General features: G+C 35.1%; 1 protein-coding gene and 1 pseudogene across 6 annotated transcripts; both read left to right on the top strand.

The window, feature by feature from the left end:
* The first annotated feature begins 396 nt into the window (after window positions 1–396).
* Window positions 397–497, top strand: LOC121205367 (uncharacterized; annotated as a pseudogene).
* A 6,980-nt stretch (window positions 498–7,477) lies between these two features.
* Window positions 7,478–19,416, top strand: LOC107926978 (DNA-directed RNA polymerase IV subunit 1). 6 transcript variants are annotated; one of them, XM_016857928.2, is made up of 19 exons: window positions 7,478–7,516; window positions 9,569–9,677; window positions 10,193–10,313; window positions 10,423–10,547; window positions 10,908–10,961; window positions 11,039–11,263; window positions 12,045–12,200; window positions 12,342–12,437; window positions 12,530–14,482; window positions 14,916–15,085; window positions 15,199–15,265; window positions 15,346–15,464; window positions 15,965–16,107; window positions 16,637–16,896; window positions 16,996–17,169; window positions 17,269–17,406; window positions 18,196–18,461; window positions 18,628–18,739; window positions 18,840–19,416. In XM_016857928.2, the coding sequence occupies exons 2-19, from the start codon at window positions 9,582–9,584 to the stop codon at window positions 19,008–19,010; spliced, it is 4,446 nt and encodes a 1,481-aa protein (XP_016713417.2). In that variant the 5' UTR covers window positions 7,478–7,516; window positions 9,569–9,581; the 3' UTR covers window positions 19,011–19,416. The 6 variants fall into 6 exon arrangements, with proteins under 6 accessions (XP_016713417.2, XP_016713418.2, XP_016713421.2 ...); XM_016857929.2 differs by lacking the exon at window positions 7,478–7,516 and adding an exon at window positions 7,558–7,896 and having other exon boundaries at window positions 9,572–9,677; XM_016857932.2 differs by lacking the exon at window positions 7,478–7,516 and adding an exon at window positions 7,558–7,896.
* Window positions 19,417–19,841: the final 425 nt, after the last annotated feature.

The following is a 19,841-nucleotide window of genomic DNA, read 5'->3' as shown; positions in this document are numbered from 1 at the left end:
AAAGTTATTGTAACCCATATAGTTGACTTGTTCTTCTTCGGTTGTAGGATTGAAGAATTGGTATTTTGTATGTACACCTCCGCCACTTGAGCCATACCTCATTACTAGATGTACCTGCGTAGAACCAAGTAAACCGTCAATCTTTTTATTGAGAAGTTCTACCTGATTAGAGAGCATGGTGACTGAATCGATGTTATAAACGCCGGCTGTTTTCGTTGGCTTTGTCCTCATAACTTGCCACTGATAGTTATTCAGTGACATCTCCTCTATAAATTCATAGGCATCTTCCGGTGTTTTATTGTTGATGGTTCCATCAGCAGCTGCGTCAATCATTTGTCTTGTCGATAGATTCACACCATTGTAGAACGTTTGAACTTACAGCCATAGAGGTAAACCATGTGAGGGCATCTTCTCAGTAAGTCTTTGTATCTCTCACATGCATCGTAAAGTGTTTCTAAATCCATCTGCACAAACGAAGAGATATCATTACGTAACTTAGCTGTTTTAACCGGCGGAAAATATTTTAATAGGAATTTTTTGGTCATCTGTTCCCAAGTAGTGATAGACACTCGTGGTAACGAGTTCAACCACTATTTAGCTTTATTTTTCAATGAAAAAGGCAATAACTGAAGGCAAATGGCATTATCAGAAACGCCATTAATTTTGAAAGTGTCGCAAAATTCAAGAAAATTTGCCAAGTGCATGTTGGGATCCTCATCCTGCAAACCATCAAACTGAACAAACTGCTGTACCATTTGAATTGTGTTAGGTTTTAGTTCAAAATTATTCGCAGCAATAGCAGGTCTAACTATACTAGACTCAGTTCCTGTTAAAGAAGGTTTAGCATAGTCATACATAATACGTGGAGCAGGATTTTGATTAGCTGCAATTGTAGGAGGCAGCTGATTGCCTGGGTTTTCGGCCATCTCCTCGGTTGGGGGTTGAGTATCGCCTTCTCGCTCGTTCTTCGTGTATCGTAAACTACGCCTTATTTTTCTTTGATTTCTACGAACTGTGCAATCGATTTCTTCATCAAAAAGTAATGGTCCTGACGGGTTTCTTCTAGTCATAAACTATAAAAACCTGCCAAGAGAAAGAATTTAGTAAATTAATAAATAATAATAAAAAATTAAATTAAATTGCAAAAAAAATAAATGGCTAAAGTAATAAAAATTTAGCGTTCCTAATATTTCAATTCCCCGGCAACGGCGCCAAAAACTTGGTCGCGTGATTCGTAACAAGTAATAAATATTTATAATGAAGATTAAACCTAAACTAACTATTATCACGACAAAAAGGCAAGTGCACCTATCGAACAATAGTATAGTAATAGCAAGACGGGGATATCGTACCCAAAGGAACCAAAAGTACTAGTAATAACTATCTTTTTATTATCTAGCCTAAGAATAAAATGGTTTGTTTATTAAACTAATTATCTAAACTAATTAACTAATTTAATTAAAGCAAAGAGAAAATTTGGGAAAAGATTTGAAGAAAAACAATTGATAAATACGACACCCAAGGAGGAATCCACCTAGATTTCATTTGTTATCTGACTCTGAACCGGATGATTTATTCACTTGACTTGATCCGTGAGACTCCCTAACCTATGTTATTATCCCTTTCGAAACTAATAACGTCTAACCCTCAGTTGAATTAATAGAAATTTCTTTCTTAATTAAAACCCCTAGGGAAGCAGTAAATCACTCTATGGACTCCCATATTAGGTTTCACCCTAATCCGGTAAAATCTCATAACCCTATTTCTAGGCGTTTGATCAACTACGCTTAATTATGTCGAATCTACTCTTAGGCAGGGTCTATTCCTCCTCTGCATAAGCACATCAAATCATGAATTAATACTCGGAATATTAACTCAAGTATTAAAAACAAATCAAGTATTTATCATACAGTTCAGATAATAATAACAAGATCCATCATAGGTTTTATCCCTCTTAGGTATCTAAGGGGTTTAGTTCATAATAAAATAAGAGTACATCTCAAAAGTATAAAAATAACAAAACATGAAGAAAACTCTAAAACCCCTGAAGGAATTCTGAGAGAGATCTTCAGCCTTGGAGTAGCTCCGGCTTTTGGGATGGATCGTCTAGCTTTCTTCAAGTAATTCTTGGTGTGTGGTTCTGTATTCCAGAAAATTTCTGGAAGAGGCCCCCTTATTAGGTCACACTTAGGGTGTTTATATAGGCTTTGGATTAGCTTTCTTCCTCCCTAAATATCTTTTTCCGTGTAAAATACAACTCTTTGAAAAAGGCACACGCCCGTGTGCCATGGCCGTGTGATGTGATTGCTAGGCTGTGTTCGATCCATTAAATTGCACATGGCCGTGTGGTTTTCTCGATTTGGTCCGTTTTGTCCCTTTTTAGCTCGTTTTTGGCTCCTTTGACTCTTGGTGCTCTCCTGAGTACAAAACATGAAATGATTGGATTAAGAGCACCAAAATCCATAAATCTAGTAGTAAACATCCATAAATATGCTAAGTATTTGGGGTATAGATATGTATAATTTGGCGTTTATCACCCACCATAACCTCCTCCTCTCTAACATACTGTAACACCCTAATTTTAAGAAAAGCTTAAGATGCCCCACCATGGTCTCATGTCATAACCAACAAGTAAAAGCTCATTCTAACAAAACATCTATCAATTTACTATTCGCATAGGTCTTAAGTCAATCATAATAGTTAGTCATCATTATCACGTGCTAAACTTACATTAATTAGTCTTATAAACATATTAAAACATGTATAAGGCCCATTTAGAAAAATTCTCAAACTAGGTCCATAGGTATCGATATTGACACTAAGTTATTGATATTTTCTTTAAGTGGTATTTCTAACACCTAGAAAAACGATACCAAACTTGCATTCTATTTCTCGTTTAAAAACCAAAGTCTTGAAAATTATTGGTACATGTTGTGAAGTATTGATATATTTACCTTGAGTATCGATATTTGAGCAAAAGTATCGATACCAAATCTATATTCTGACTTCTTGCATGTTTCAAAACACAGAGGTATCAATTTTAAAACCCGATTATCGAGACCTCTACTCTAGACCTCAAAAATGCAGCATACATATGCAATTAATTCATTAAAATTTAGTTCCTAAACATCATACATTAATTACTTCAACAAATAATCATTCAACGACCTAATTAATAGTTCAATATTGCAAAATCGTGTTCAAGCAAGTAATGTTAAACCATCGTCATGTTCACGAACCCAAGCATAACAATAACAAATAATCCTTATAAACCGAACCAAAAACCAGCAAAATGTTTAGAAGTTAACATGGCTATAAACAAGTCTACCACATTCCTTTATTCCTTAAAATATAAATAAATATAGAACACCTATGAAATAATAAATAAATTTACTTGGATCACTTCTCGAAAACCACACCACTCACACCTGCACATAACTAATTTGTAATAGTTTAAAAAGGAGTGAGTGAGTTTAGCAAGCTCAGTGAATGCTTAAAAAAACTACTATGCAAATAATTCATCAAGCATTAACAAAACAACCATATAGCACAACCTCAACAGTTCCAACTCTAGTGTCATATTATACTTACTTGTGCATTATTACTAGTTCATTTACATGGAAATTATATTCACTTTTAAGCATATATCACATCACACATATAATCACATAAAATTTAAGAATATATCACAACACTTAAAAAGATTTTTATAGATAAATTGCATAGTGGTCACATGTTATATAAACGCATATCACAATACACACATATTCATAATTTAAGACAATTTGGCTAGCAACCACATACCTATTTAGGCATACATCACATTACACATATAGACACTTTAAGATAATTTAACACTTGAGCTATGAAACATAAAAGTGAGCTCTATCATCACTCATCAGATACACAGATCTCTAACACACTACATAGACTCATAGAGTCAAATATTTCCCAAAAGTGAAGCATAAAGCTAACACTCTCCTTATTTCCTCTCACATGTCCCGTTGAATGGAGCTTGGCTCACATTCCCTTATCCTTCCAACATGTTTCAATGCCTCAATGCCCAAAATCACTATAGTACTCACAATCCTATGGCATGTCAACTATATCCAACGGTTTCAAGATCACAAGGCCAAAATATTCGAAATTAAACACATATCACTTACCGATCATCCGTGCACTATTACTGCATATTTGCATCTTTAGAAAAACACTATCACCAACAATTAACATAAACATATCATGTACACGCTTTTCACTTTCACAGTTGTTATCATAACCACATATCACGTGTTATAGCTTCTCATTTCAATTCACATATTCACAAACACATAAGCACATAGTTCATAATATAACATAGGTATGAGAAAGCTTACACTTAGAATTTAGAGTATGAGTTTAGGCTACTACTAAATTCCTTAATTATTCATTGAGTCATATCCACAAGTAATTATTCTAAACATTCACCAATACGCTTTCGCTAAAAAGCCAAAAATTCAAACTAGCTGTTCCTTTCCTTTATCTCTACTCGTAGAAAGTCCTAACTAATTCGAAGCTTTAGCACAATAATTCACACAACAATACATTCAAAAATTAGCTAAGGACTCACCACAAGCAATAAAAAACATAAGCCTTAGCTATGTTCTCATGTAGCCTAGACCTTTAACATAACCAACTTGAAATCTTAATATCTCGATCCAAACTTAATTTTTTTTGCATAAAACCAATTCCGTTCATCATATAATTCACCTACGACTAATTCCCAATCTTTAAACTACACAAAAATACTTAGTTCATAGTATCGACTTTTTTCAACATGTTTTATGGCTATTTTTCGAAAATTCATTAAAACTAAATAATTCTTTAACGAAATGTCCAAAAAAGTTTAGAAACCTTTTAATCATGTTAAAACGAGTTGAAAAACACTTTGAAACCACGTTTCTATGCAATATCCTGAAATCCACCATTAACGACCCAATTCTTGGCTTTTATTCAAAACATACGATTTAATGGCTAAAAACTTGGTTTTAAAGACTAAAACATTTAAAACTAATGGGAAGATGAATCATTACGTTAGTTGAAGAAAAACCAAGCGTTTGATCGAAAACCCGAAAAACTCGAAAGCTTGACAATGGTGAAAACTATGATATTTTTGGGTGTTTTTCTTAACTTTTATGGAGATTTATAACTTAAGAGATGATAGAAATCGAAAGGAATTAGAAATTGGAATTCAAAATTGATTGGGAAAGGCTTCTTCAAATAAGGGACGACAACACACAATATTGGGGGAGAGACTAACATGAAATTTATAGGTAGGGGAGGATTTTAGGTTGATATTTAAAATTTGGTTTAATTGCCTCTTAAAAACTCACAAATTTGACCCTTTTACAAATCAGTTCTATTTTTCAAAATTGAAGGTATTTAAAACTAATTTTCAAGAATTGATTTAATTTTCTAAAAACCATAGCCAAAAACATTATCGATAAGTCATGTCACAAAATTCCAAACACTGTAAGGCTAAAATTCCTAAAATATCCATAAAACTCCTAGGCCCTATTTTGGGTTGTTACACATCCCCTTAACGCAGACAGAATAAGGACATAAGTCCTTAACATGGTGGTACTGCCCGCAAGAGAAACAAATGGTCAGTAAGGTTTTGTATTCAACTTTTTATGGTTTGCCATTAACCAAGATTTGATAAATTAATGGCATGTCTAGGTTGATGAATATTGCCATCCAGGCAATCGTCCCTTCAACAAATTATCAGTGTTAAAATCTAGTTTCACCACCTTCCCTATTATTCCACCTATCTCCTCAAGTCTTTGTTTTGTACAAGTATCTGAGAAGGCCTGACAACCAAATCCAAGTCATGGCCACCGTCGGAAAAGGTTGGAGGGGATTGAAGTCCAGTGATCTCGGTTGCACAGTAAGATGCTGACCAAAAATAGTCCAAGGCCCTAGGGTAAGCACTTTTTCATAGTTATCCTTAGTTTGAAATTTCACAAAAAAATAACCATTTTCCACATCTATAAGTTGAAAAAACATAAGGGGTTGCCAAGACTCGGCACCCTATTTTGGAAGGCAACATATCCTATGCTCTGCCCCAATAGTTTAACCACTACCGTGGTCTCCATGTCCTTTAATAGGTAATGCTAAATCCGATTGGAAAAATCAATTGTAGGCATTTCATTCACAGTGGTCCTTGTGAAGTCTCCTTCCATGAATTCAAAATCTTTCCCACAACCTCCACTTGTACCCACTGATGAATTGTTGGTTTTCCCTAGAAGCAAGTCCTTCCAAGACAACGTTGGATCCGACATCGAATCTATGAGCATGTCAACACTATCCACTACTTTTTGCTTAAATCATACTTTTTTGGTATTACGACCATTAGACGAACAAGTACCGTCGTCCTCCTTATTGCTAGAAGTTAACGACATTCCAAAACCTTAATTTTTTTTTAGTTATAAAATTCAATCAAATGGTTAACCTAGACAATGGCAACTATCTAACTAAATAAAGTATTGTAGCCGATTTTAATGTCCATCTATAAGCAGCTAAGTTGCTTCTCTAACCAATCTTTATTTGAGGCATTAGAAAAAACAGTAGCAGAAATGTTTGAAGCAGCCAAATGTTCACCTGGAAAAGAGGGATGAAATTCTTACAAGTGATGTCTAAACGGAAGCGTAAGATGCATATAACGAAAAATTTAATACTAATAAAAAGCAAAGAAAAAAAATCATACTCTAAAGCAACTCAAGTTGATAAGTATAATATTTTAATTCAGCTTAAATTGAAGTAAGTGGCAATTAGAATTGAATGTAGAGAGAAATGAGAACAAAATTAAGGGTGGATTGTGGACATTGAATTGAAAAGGCAAAGCCTCTGAGTCAAGTTACTGACAGATATGAGATGACAGGGAAAGCAACTTTATTACATACGTTAAAGTTACACAATAGTGGGCATTGTTGTCCAGTAACAAAAAAAAGAATCTTTAATTTATGTCATCTTTATTTACCATCATTACCTTTGTTTTTCTTTCAGTTCCTTTTCTAATTTCTTCAACCATATTTACAATTTCCCTTCCAACATAAACTTAAATAATAGGAAACTTTTAATACTGATATAATTTTAGAAAGAATTATGTATTTCCTACCTAACATCGACGTACTAATCCCATTTTTTTAAAAGTATAAAATATTTGAATTATCACTGATCACATATTTCAGAATGGAGTAGGTGAATCATAATATAGTGTAATTAATAAAAAAGTGACGCTAGATAAAGAAACCCAAATAATTTCACGAAATTACAAGAATAACCCACTTTTTATACATGTAGATGAAAATTTCTATCTGCCCTTATCAGTAATTTAACTGGGAAGTGAAAACCTAGAAAAACACGGTAACCTAACAAGTTCACAATAAAGGTAATTAAAAAAAAAAAGGTGATGCCAGAATCGTAAATAAGGTGGAGAATAGGGATAATTTGATCCGACAGCAAGAGGAAAAAAAAGGTAATATATTTTATGTCATCGGCATTGGTCTTCTAATTTCTTGAACTGGGTGGAATTATATTTGTCTTCGGTACAAACCGGCGGCGTCTTTATCTCTCTATTTCTCGCTCGGTTTTTTTTTTCTTTCTTAATTTTCAATTTTCGAGATTTTACAAAAAATCAATTTCGAGGTTGTTGATTTGACCCTAGTTCTTTCTTTTATTTATAATTTTGCCCTCTACACTCTTCAACATGGTTTCACTGTAAAGAGTCATAATGATGGTCCGTCTCTCATAATCCATCCTCTCTTTCACTCTCTCTCTCTCTGTTTTCATTTACTCATCGAGAGGCCGGGAGTGTGTCGTTTCAGTGGAAAAAAGTACATTGCCTTTTTATCAACAGTGAGTAAAGTTTTTATTTTTAAGTGTTTTCATGTATATTTTTTTGGGGTTATGGGTGTTGATCAATGCTGCATGTTTATTAGTTTTTATTGGCGATCAATGTTTTCTTTCATTTCTTTTCTGCGTCTTTTTACAATATGTATTTTTGGGTTTTTGGCTGATTGTGATGATCTTGTTTGTTTTGACACTTGATTATGGTTTTTGGGTCTTTTTGTAGTTACTAAGGAGGTTTTCTTGTTCTGCATGGTGGTCTCGGTTAATGCTATTTTCTTTTGTCGTTTGCGGTATAGTACTATTGATTTAGTTTTAAAACATGATGCATTAAACAATGTGCTTGGAACTATCATGTATACTGATGAACTTTATCGTTTTATATCAGTAGTAGTTGCATAAACGTTTGAGCTAAAGCAGGGGATTCTGCTTTTGTTTTGTGACTGATTCCGCAATGAGAACAGTGGTGGTTTATATATTGCCTCTTGTGTATTCGTTTCTTAAAGTTTATGTTTTACTTCCTGTCAATGATACTGTTCTATTCTGTCGGCAGTTAATGTTGATTGACCTAATTATGAACTTGGGATTATCCATATGTTTTAGTTTTAATGGTTTGCTATTATCCACTGTGCTCCTTTTTTTTTCTTCAAGTGATGATGGCCATGACTCGTGCATTTTTCCTATGATCAATTGATATTGTGGGTACATGTCTTGGAATTTTTGTCAATGATGATGTAGACTTATTAATTGCGGGCAGGTTATAACTGCTATAAATGGCAGCTTGAATTCTAAATCGAGGCTTATTTCGAAAATAGCAGTTCATTAACTCCGCAGGTTTGTTCTCCTTATGGGTTAAGTAAAGATGAATGAAACATAGCTCTTATATTCCTAGAGGTATATGGAGGGTTTATGGCCAAATGCATACCTTCTGGCTGGACATGTCAACTTGGTTTATTTGAATGTGGTGATAGCTTGTTTGTTGTTGCTGGCCACCAGACTATTTATAGCTATTGTTTTTTTGCTTCTAAACATGATTTCTATATTTTGGGACTGAATTTAAAGTTCTATGTACTTAAGTTTTCTTGCACCATTGTTGATTCTGATTATGTTGCTTTGGACTAGCAAAATAAGAGAACTAATCTTTAAACGTTTGAGTCAATTGAATTCTTTGACTGAAAAGGCGGTAATGAAAACTAAATGTTTGTCGTCTTTATTGCTTTCATTCTTTACACTAGGAAGCTATGTACAAAAACATGTTTAAGGTTTATTTCAGAATACTGCTGTTGGACCTACGTCCGATTCTTTATTATGGAGCAACTTTTTTCATCCATCCGGTTCTCATGGGCAGGTGGCCTGAGATATTGAACAGGCTTTAGATTAAGATGCATGTAACAAAATTTGACGAGCAGTTTCTCTCTTTGGAATACCTCTTGGACTTCCATAAATGATTTATTAGTTATTTATATTACTATGGATGTTGTGCTCGTAGACTTTCACGTGTTGAGACATCTTTGGTGTATGTTATTATTCCTTGGAAGTTCACTTTTTGAACTAAATATAGTTTTAATTGTAATTCTTGTGATCCAATGTTTAATCATCTTATCTCTGTCTTTGTAATTTTATATTAAACTTTATTTGAATTCTTGCCGGCATGCTATATTAATTGTTTGTTGGTCATCAGAAGTCAAAAGTCAATGGCCTCCATGGAAAGTGACTCATCTGAAGGGCAAGAAAATTCAACTGCCTTTCTCACTGGCATAAAATTTCATGTCTCGAACGATGCTGATAATGTAAGTATATTTCAGTACTGTTTTATCTCTAAGTATATTTCAGTACTGTTTTATCTCTTTGTTTATTTGCATGCTGGGATTGATAATACTGGAATGAGTTGAGTGATTTGGATCACTCAATCCACACCCGCCTTCTGGTAATCTAAAACATAGTCAATCTGTGTGATATATGTTTATATTATCATTGGGGCATCTCCCCTTATCTCCATATAGATCCTTAAATTTGGCTTGGTTCTGTTTTAGTTTATGAAGTTCCTTTCTATGAAGCCACTCATGTTATCTATTTTTTCCTGCCACCGACCTTCTTTCTTTATAGTTTAGTCACTGATTCATGCTTTTTCTGTTTTCAAGGACAATTATTGCTTCACGGTTATTGTATGCTTTTCTTCTTAACTTTATGCTTCAGATTGTTTTGGACATGGAAGCGAACAATCATGGAGTCTTTTAATTATGCCCATATTTCAATTCCTTGTAGCAATTTGAGCACTTATGATTCTTTTCTGATACTGTGACAGGAGAACATGTCTATCTTGGAAATTACTGCACCCAGTGAGGTGTCTGATCCTAGGTTGGGGTTTCCGAATTTTTCTAATCATTGCACCACTTGTGATGCCAGAGATATGAAACAATGTGAAGGTGGATATCGAATTAGAAAAACTTAAATGATATTTTGCATCTGTTAACTTTTTTGTTTCTTTATGTAGCTATCAGTAACATACTGATTTCTTTCCATTCATCTTTGTAGGCCATTTTGGGGTTATTAAATTTCCATACACAATACTCCATCCATTTTTTCTTTCAGAAGTTGTACATATATTAAATAAGATTTGTCCAGGATGTAAATCGATCCGGAAAGATCTATGGATGAAGGTCGGGTACCTCTCACCTTCATCAACTGAGGATCATCATACTGTTATAATTTTTTCTTTTTCTTCCATTATAACATATTATTGTTATTCCTTCTTGTCATCCTAAAGAAAGGAAAGAGGATAAAATAGAAATTAAAATAATATTTGAAGAATTTAAAGTTCAAAACAAAGCCTTATCCCTTTTGGCACAACTTAATTTTCTGCAAGTTATGACTTTTACCTGTTTTTAACTATGCTGATTTTAGAAGTGAGATTACCCTCTGGGATCCGATTTTTTGGTAGTATGTTTACTTTCTTTTTTGAGCAAATTATGTCCTGGTGTAGGCAATTTTGATGTTTTTTTTTTTCTTGCATTTATCAGGGTGCCAATTCTATAGCCAGATTACTTGAAACGAAGGGGTGTAAATATTGTGTTGTAAGTTTGTCTGGCTTCTTGTTTTCTTAATCCTCTTTTTTTTTCCCCTTTTTTGTACTAATGATTTCTGGAAACAGGGGAATTCAATAGAGTGGTATCCACCCATGAGATTCAAGATAACCTCGAAAGAGCTTTTCAGAAAAAGTGCAATCATGGTAGAGGTAAGTGAAAATTCTTTAATGAAGGTCCGGAAGAGAGGAAGGCAAGCATTACCTGCAGATTACTGGGACTTTATTCCAAAAGATCAACAACAAGAAGAAGGTTTTGTGAAACCAGGTAGAAGAGTCCTATCACATGCCCAGGTATCATGTTCTTTTCCAATTCACATAAAAAAATTATATTTCTTTGTTGTCTATAATGTCATCTCATATGATTTATTTATGGGGGTGCAATCCACTAAATCTGGTACATACTAATTAAAAACTTTTTGTTGATATATGTTTTGCAGTGAATATTTTTTTCATTTCCTAATATTTTTTTCATTTCCTACTTTATTTTGTCTGCATTGATATTTACCAACATTGAACTTTTAACTATGAAGGAAAAAAAAAAAACTCAATTATTTGATTCTTAACAATGTCTGGTGGTAGTTTTTGGAAGGTGGAAGAGAGTGAGTTGGTTGTTTCCATAAAATGCAAACATTCCTGTTGGCAAATGTGAATTGGGTTTGGAATCTTGTCATACAATAATATCGTTTTAACCAAAAATTAAAACTGTTAGTGATTTGAAAACTATAATGGGTTTGTATGGGATTTCGCTTTCTATAGAACCATTATGATATTATAATAGATATGGCTCTAATTCAGCTTACTTGGCAAGGAAAATTGTTGTTACTTGCATGTGAAGAAGGCGACATGAAGGAAAATATCTCCTAAATTGTTTCATGTGTTAATATATAATATATCCTAGTTGCTATATTACTTGAAGAGTATTTTGGTTTTGGAAACTATTATTCAAGTCTCAAATATTCTTTTAAAGTGTAGAGCGGAAGCAAGCATTGGAGTGGCCTACCTCTTCCCCTTATATATATATCAGACCTTCCTTCACTACTTTGATGAGTGCATAATGCTTATTGGTTTTCAGGTTCGACATTTGTTGAAGGACGTTGATCCAGAGTTCATTAAAAAGTTTATTTCAGAAGCAGACTCTATTTTCCTCAATTGTTTTCCTGTGACACCCAATAGTCACCGAGTGACAGAAATCATGCATACATCTTCTAATGCGCAGCGATTGATCTTTGTAAGAGTCTTTACTTTGAACATCCTCATTTACATGCTTCCAAGGTTGTGGTTGATATGGATGGTTTATCTTATTATATGCATTACATTTGTTTTCTTTTCAGTTTTACTGAATTTTCTGGTTAATATGGTTTTGTTGTAGGATGAAAGAACCAGGGTTTACAAGAAACTGGTTGATTTCAGAGGGCTAGCAAATGAATTGAGCTCTCATGTATTGGAATGCCTAAAAATTTCTAAGGCAAGTTATACCTTTCTTCCTTTTTAATTAAAATTTGGTCCAACTTTCATGGAACCTTATGCTCTCTTTCTTTGATTACATTCAACGTGCAGCTGCATGTGGAGAAGCCATCAACTGAAGATTCTGCACTCATTGCTGCTCTGAAAAAGAATAAAGATTCTGCTTCCAACATGTCAGGTTTAAGATATATGAAAGATGTTATTCTTGGGAAGAGAAATGATCATTGCTTCCGCATGGTTCTTACTGGAAACCCAAATCTTAAACTGTCTGAGATTGGTATCCCATGTCATGTTGCCGAGAAATTGCAAATCGCTGAGCAACTGAACAGGTGGAATGAGGAGAGATTGAAAACTTGTTGTAATCTGCGTATTCTTGAGAAGGGTGAGATTCGCATTAGGAGAGAAGGTAAATTAGTTAGAATTCGTCATAATGAAAAGGTCCAAGTAGGGGACACTATCTATAGGCCCCTAAATGATGGGGATACAGTACTTATAAATAGACCTCCTTCTATACATCAACACTCTCTCATTGCACTATCTGTTAAAGTTCTACCTGTCAATTCAGTTGTTTCGATAAACCCACTAATATGTTCCCCTTTTCGTGGAGATTTTGATGGTGATTGCCTTCATGGTTATGTTCCTCAGTCCATTAACACAAGGGTTGAGCTCAGTGAGCTTGTTTCTTTGGATAGGCAGCTAATTAATGGCCAAAGTGGTCGAAATCTGCTTTCACTCAGTCATGATAGTTTAACGGCTGCTTATTTGGTCAAGGAGGATGGGGTACTATTGAACCTGTTCCAGATGCAACAGCTGGAAATGTTCTGTCCTAATCATTCACCGTTGCCAGCGATTGTCAAAGCTCCTTTGCTAAGTAATCCTGTTTGGACTGGAAAGCAGTTATTTAGCATGCTCTTTCCTCCCGAATTTGATTATGTTTTTGCACCAAGTGATGTTGTAATCCACAATGGGGATCTCATATGTTCTTCTGAAGGGTCTACTTGGCTACGAGATGCTGACGGCAACCTTTTCCAAAGTCTTATTAAGCATTACCAAGGAAAGATCCTTGACTTTTTGCATGCTGCTCAGGAAGTTCTTTGTGAGTGGTTGTCAATGAGGGGTTTGAGTGTTTCACTCTTGGACCTATATCTATCTCCTGACTCAGATTCACAAAAGAACATGATGGATGAAATCTTCTATGGTCTGCAAGAAGCAGAGCAGACATGTAACTTCAAGCAGTTAATGGTTGATTCTTGTCAAGATTTCCTTGCTGGAAACGATGAAGAAACTAATAGGTTCATGGTTTTGGATGTTGAGCAGATGTGCTATGAGAAACAAAGATCTGCTGCACTTAGCCAAGCTTCTGTTGATTCATTTAAGCAAGTTTTCCGTGATATTCAGAATTTACTCTACAAGTATGCAAATAAAGAGAATTCATTATTCACCATGTTCAAAGCAGGGAGCAAGGGTAACTTGCTGAAGTTAGTACAGCATAGTATGTGTCTTGGATTGCAACATTCACTTGTCCCTTTATCATTCAGATTTCCTCATCAGCTCTCATGTGCTGCATGGAATAATCAAAAGTCTCACATCTTAACCCAAAAGGTTGATGATACTGATGAGTCTGCTAAGAAATATATCCCCTATGCTGTGGTCGAAAGTTCGTTTGTGAAGGGTCTGAATCCATTAGAATGTTTTGTTCATTCAGTGACTACTCGAGACACATCTTTCAGTGACAATGCTGACCTTCCTGGGACGCTGTCACGAAGGTTGATGTTCTTCATGCGTGATCTATGCACAGCATATGATGGAACTGTGAGGAATGCATATGGGGATCAGGTTGTTCAGTTCTGTTATAATACCAATAAGGGTAGATTTAGTCCAACTAGTTGCCCTGACAAATTAGTAAGTCAGGGCAATAGTCTTCCTGATGGAATAGGTGGACAACCTGTTGGTTCATTATCTGCCTGTGCCATTTCTGAGGCTGCATATAGTGCATTGGATCAGCCAATTAGTCTACTTGAATCTTCTCCATTGCTGAACCTGAAGGTGCTCTCTCTCTCTCTCTATCTCCTCACCTCCACCTCCTCCTCCCTCTCCCCCTCCCCCTCCCCCTCCCATCCCTGATGGTGTTTTGAAGAATTAAAAAACTTGTCAAAGAATTTCTTTCCCTCCAACCTGATGAGGAAATGGGTGACCTTTTCATCTAAAGAAAATTTGAAGGATACAAAATTACTGTGCTGAAAACTACCTAATAGAGTTGATAAGGACCTTGACACTGTTGAGAACAAAAACAAATGATCTTTACGTGTTCATGGTCAACTACAATACATGCTGCTTCGTAATGTTCCTTCTAATAGATTAAGTGGCATATGATTTCTTTTTATGTTCATGCGCCACTATGATTCAGTCCACCAAAATTACTTTACATATAATTGCAGATGGTGGGATGCTAACATATTATTCTGATTAAATTGCTCAGAGGGTCCTTGAGTGTGGTTCTAAAAGAAGCAATGCTGACCAGACTATGTCACTATTTTTATCTGGTAAACTTGTAAGTAGAAGGCACGGTCAGGAGTATGGAGCCTTAGAAGTCAAGAATCATTTGGAGAGGCTGATCTTTAAAGATATTGTGTCTACTGTCTCAATAATGTGAGTTTAAGTTCCTTTCTTATTGTCTTGTCCTTTCTTGTTTTGTGATTTATTTTTCCCATTACTCTGATGCTTTTTTATTTGAGATTTATTAATGTGTTATATGGCACTAGCTTCTCTCCACAGATGTCTAGTGAAAACCGTTTCAGTCCTTGGGTTTGCCATTTTCATGTGTTTAAGGTACTGTGATACGCAAGTGGTGTATCTATGTTGATAAGATTTCCACTTCAAAGTTTCACCTTAAATTATTTACTTTCCAGGATATTGTGAAAAGGAGGCGGCTTACAGTGCATTCTATTATTGATGCTCTTCACATGCACTGCACCAATGCCAAAAGACTATGGAAAATCAATTTGCCTGACATGCAAGTTACAAGCAAGTAAGTTTGCCCCTTTTTAGCATGAGTAGATGTTGCAAAAAGGAGGCACTGGTAATATGTGTTGCTCTTTTCCCTCTAGTCCCTGTTGAAAGAAATCTTGAAGACCCCAAATTTGTGCTTTTTCTGTCAATATTAAGATCATGACCTATATCTTTGTACATGTATTATCAATTTCTGATGCAGAAATAGAGCTTCAATCTTTTGTTTTCATGGCTTGCACCCAAGTTTATGCCTTGATTTTTGTGGCCCTTGTCAATCTAATCTCAGCCTGTCTCAAAGTTGTATGGTTAGATGCATGAAAAACTATAATTAGCATAAATTCAATTTAATTATTTCATTTGAGGGCTTCAAATTTTCAATAATATGCTTCCAGATGGTAGTTGTTCCAATGCATTTGAATTCTGAAGGGTGGAAAATGGTCGCTGTAATTGAATCTGCTAGCATTATAGTCTACTTCCTACAGCTTTATTTTGCTTCTTATTTGTTTGATTGAATGACAGGGCTTGTTCTATTATTGACATGGAAAGTGAAGATGATACGTTTTGTATCACTGTTACAATTGTTGAATGTAAAACTTCTCGTATAGAACTGGATGTGATTGAAGACATGGTGATACCTTCCCTTCTGGAAGCAGTGGTAAAAGGTATGTACTTGCATCCAATTTGACTAGTATTTTTTTTTGAAGGAGCAAATTGACTAGTGTGAGGAATCCCATTTGAGGGCTGATTTGGTGAAATGGCTTAGACCTTTATTATGGGTCTTTGAACAACTACCGTCAAGATTGAGAATATATTGTTGGAATCTAAATTTGCCATGTGAATTGCTGGTAGACTATTTCTATCACTCTGTTTTTGAAAATATTGAAGGTTACGCCTTCCCTCAGTGTGCATTTCTCTTTTACCTATAACTGTAATTCCCTATTTTGTTTACGTCTGTTTATTGGTGGAAGTTCTGATATTTGAACTTGTATCATTGTATGACCAAATTCCTGGTAGGAAAAGCAGAATCTTTAGTAGGGTCTGGTCAAATGTAAAAGGCAATATTTAAACCACCAGAAATATCAAATGGCCTAAAAGATGTGACATGCTTCTTTGTAGATATGCATTAGTAGTTGGTTACAAGTTGGTGATATTCATCTGTTTCTGCCTTCAAATTTTTGAAATTTTCTTTAGGATTCCCGGAGATCAAGAAGGTGGAAATTTTATGGAATGAGGAAATCAGAGTCCCAAATTCTCATAAATCTGCTCCTGGTGAACTTTACTTGAGGGTTTCTGTATCTGGCGATTTTGGTATAACTAAACTCTGGAGTGTGCTTATGAATGATTGCCTCCAACTAATGGATATAATCGATTGGACACGGAGCCATCCAGATAACATTAATCAGTTTTGCTTGGCATTCGGAATAGATGCTGGATGGAGATTTTTTCTCAATGTTTGTTATCCTTGTTATAATTTATTCCCTGTTTTCTACTTGCACAAAAGCTTAAGGGTAACTGCATATATTAACTTGCTCATGCCTTCCTCTATGCAGAATATGAAGAGTGCAATATCAGATACTGGCAAGTCTATACTAAATGAACATCTGCATCTTGCTGCCAATTGTCTGTCAGCTACCGGGGAGTTTGTTGGTTTAAATTCAAAAGGCTTGAAACAACAAAGAGAACATGCATTTGTCTCTTCTCCTTTCATGCAAGCATGCTTTTCAGTTAGTTCTTGTCATTGTTTCTACTTTGATGCTCTTAATATAAAATGTCAAGTAGCTGTCATTTTTATAGTCAACTTAGCTTTATACAATTTGTGGCAGAACCCTAGTGCTTGCTTTGTCAAAGCTGCAAAGACTGGAGTTGCGGATAATCTTCAAGGGACCATTGACCTATTGGCTTGGGGAAGGGTTCCTCATATTGGGACTGGTGGACAGTTCGATATAGTCTATTCTATGAAGGTATTTTATGCAGATCTTGCTGTTGTGTTAAATATGTAGCATTGTGGATTAGATTTTCACTATAGTTGCATTAACTGATTGGAAATTGTTGGGTATTGAATATTTAAGCGTCTCCCCCTTTTTTTGGTTCAAAAGAAGAGAGAGGCAAAGAATGGGTGAGACATAAGATACCATCAAAGTTATTTTATGAATAATGCATTCCGGAAGTGATATGGAGTTACGGATTTGGGCTTGTTACCAACTGATGCTGAATAGGATAGTGGAAATAGTTTCTCTGCAGAATGTAGTTGGTTTTTGAGAGGGACCAAGTCTGCAATAAAGAAACTCAAGCGAAATACTTATAGAAGAGAATGCATCTTGATGGTAAATGTTTCTCAACTAAGAGAGTAACACTTGTGAAAGATCCTATTGTCGTATCACTGACTTGGAAATTTCTGAGTCAAAGAGTTCAATTTCGTATCTCAAGGGCAGGACTATCCTGTGCATGAGGTACATTTTGATGCTTATAGTACAGATCCACTTGTTCTCCATCTGGCCAAGGTATAAAAATGATCTACGCTACTTTCTTAGCTGTATTTGAGATGGAGCTGTATATAAGTTTAATAGTGCTTCAAATTAATCAAGATTTACATTTTTTTTAATCATTGTTATTTTATACTCTTGAGGTTTAGATCCGAATTCCTTAGTAGTCTACTGGTTCTTCCTTTAGTTTCCTTCTTAAAAAAAAAAAAGAGAGATTTTTGGCTAGTAACGGTCATTATATCCATCCATCCCATTACTATTTTTCAGGATGAAGAGCTTGCAGAACCGGTTGATGTGTATAAGCTGCTAGGAGATTCTATTAATTCCAAGAAGCAGGATATAGAGTTTGAAATACCTAAAGTTTTTAACTCTACATCTGAGAAACATAGTTCTTCATTCAAGGGAGCTCTTCGTGACTCTGTCTTTGATGAGTGGAAGAAGATTGAAACGAAAACAAGGTCACTCTTGAGAGGACGTCTAACCTTGAATGACGTTCAGAGGCTTGAGCGTAATTTAAAGAATATTTTGCGCAAGTAAGCTTTCCTCCAATTGTTGGTTATGTTCTATGTTTATAGTGCTCAAGTTTTTCCTCCATTGTTGGTATTGTACATGGGCTTTGGTGCCCTTATATTCTAATAGCTTTTGATATCTGTCCCAAATTCCTAATATTCTCTGAACTCACGGTTGTGCCGACTGCAGATATCCTATTGATCACCGGGTAAGTGAAGCTGACTGGGATACCTTGATGATGGCCTTGTACTTTCACCCTCATAGGGTTGAGAAGATCGGATCTGGAGCTAAGGAAATAAAGGTACGTGATACTGGAAAAATAGGAAAAAGAAAGCAAAAAATGAGAATGAAAAAAAGGAAACAAAAGTTGTTCTAATGCTTCATTTCCATATCTTTTGCAGGTAGGGCATCATCCCGATCATGCAGACAGTCGTTGTTTCTTTTTGGTTAGAACAGATGAGACAACTGTAGATTTCTCATATCGGAAATGTGTTGTCGGTGCACTCGAGATCATTGCACCTCGTAGGGCACAATCCTACAAGTCAAAATGGTTACAACATGGTAGTTTGTAAACCAAACTCCACAAGCGCTCACTTGTGCATGTAAATATAGCAAGATCCATACCTTCCTAAAACTGTACATTTCTACAGAGACTACTGAGCACAAGAGGAGTAGTTTGAACAGTATTTCATATCCTTTTGTTGACTTTTTTTTTCTTTTCTTTTTTTTTTTTTAATTTTTAAAAGTGTATTTCCCAGCCTAATAGAATAGGGTCGCCGCTTTCCTCAGCTTCTTTTTGCTCCTTCTACTGGAACTTGTTTGCCTTTCTTTTTAACATGAGACAGAAAAGATCCAGTGGAAGCAGCAACGAAAAGCTTGTAAAGTTCGACCCCATTTCATTTTGTATTTTCCATAACTACATGTGATAGTGTTATTAAGTAACCTGTTTCAGCTAATCTCATTATTTTCTTTAGTTTAGACGCTTGAATCTTACATTATTTTCTTAAAGATTTACATAATCATAGTCCCATTATGTTTATGGGACAGGATGCTTATCTAATATTTTCCTGTGTACATGCAAAAGCCTAGTTATCTGTTACTTAATATACTGAAGTGTGTTATTAACATAAATGAAATTTGACCCATTATGTGGCATCACATTAATTAAATATACAACTTAAGATATTATTTTACCATATTACACCTCATCTCTCCCAGCAGCTTTTAATTTAAAAACGTAAAAAATAATTATTTAAAAAGAGCAGAAGAAGAAAGCAAGTAATAGCGCTAATACAAGTAAAAAAGGAAAAAGTGTGGAATTAGTTTTCTAAACATAACTGCTTTTTGTGGGGCTAAAACCTCTGGACATGGAGATATGAAGGTGTAAGCTAATATTAGGTGCA

Source organism: Gossypium hirsutum, chromosome A08 (genome assembly GCF_007990345.1).
Source record: "Gossypium hirsutum isolate 1008001.06 chromosome A08, Gossypium_hirsutum_v2.1, whole genome shotgun sequence".
Lineage (NCBI taxonomy): Eukaryota > Viridiplantae > Streptophyta > Magnoliopsida > Malvales > Malvaceae > Gossypium > Gossypium hirsutum.
Note: the sequence above shows the minus strand (reverse complement) of the source record. Positions and strands in the feature narration are given on the sequence as shown.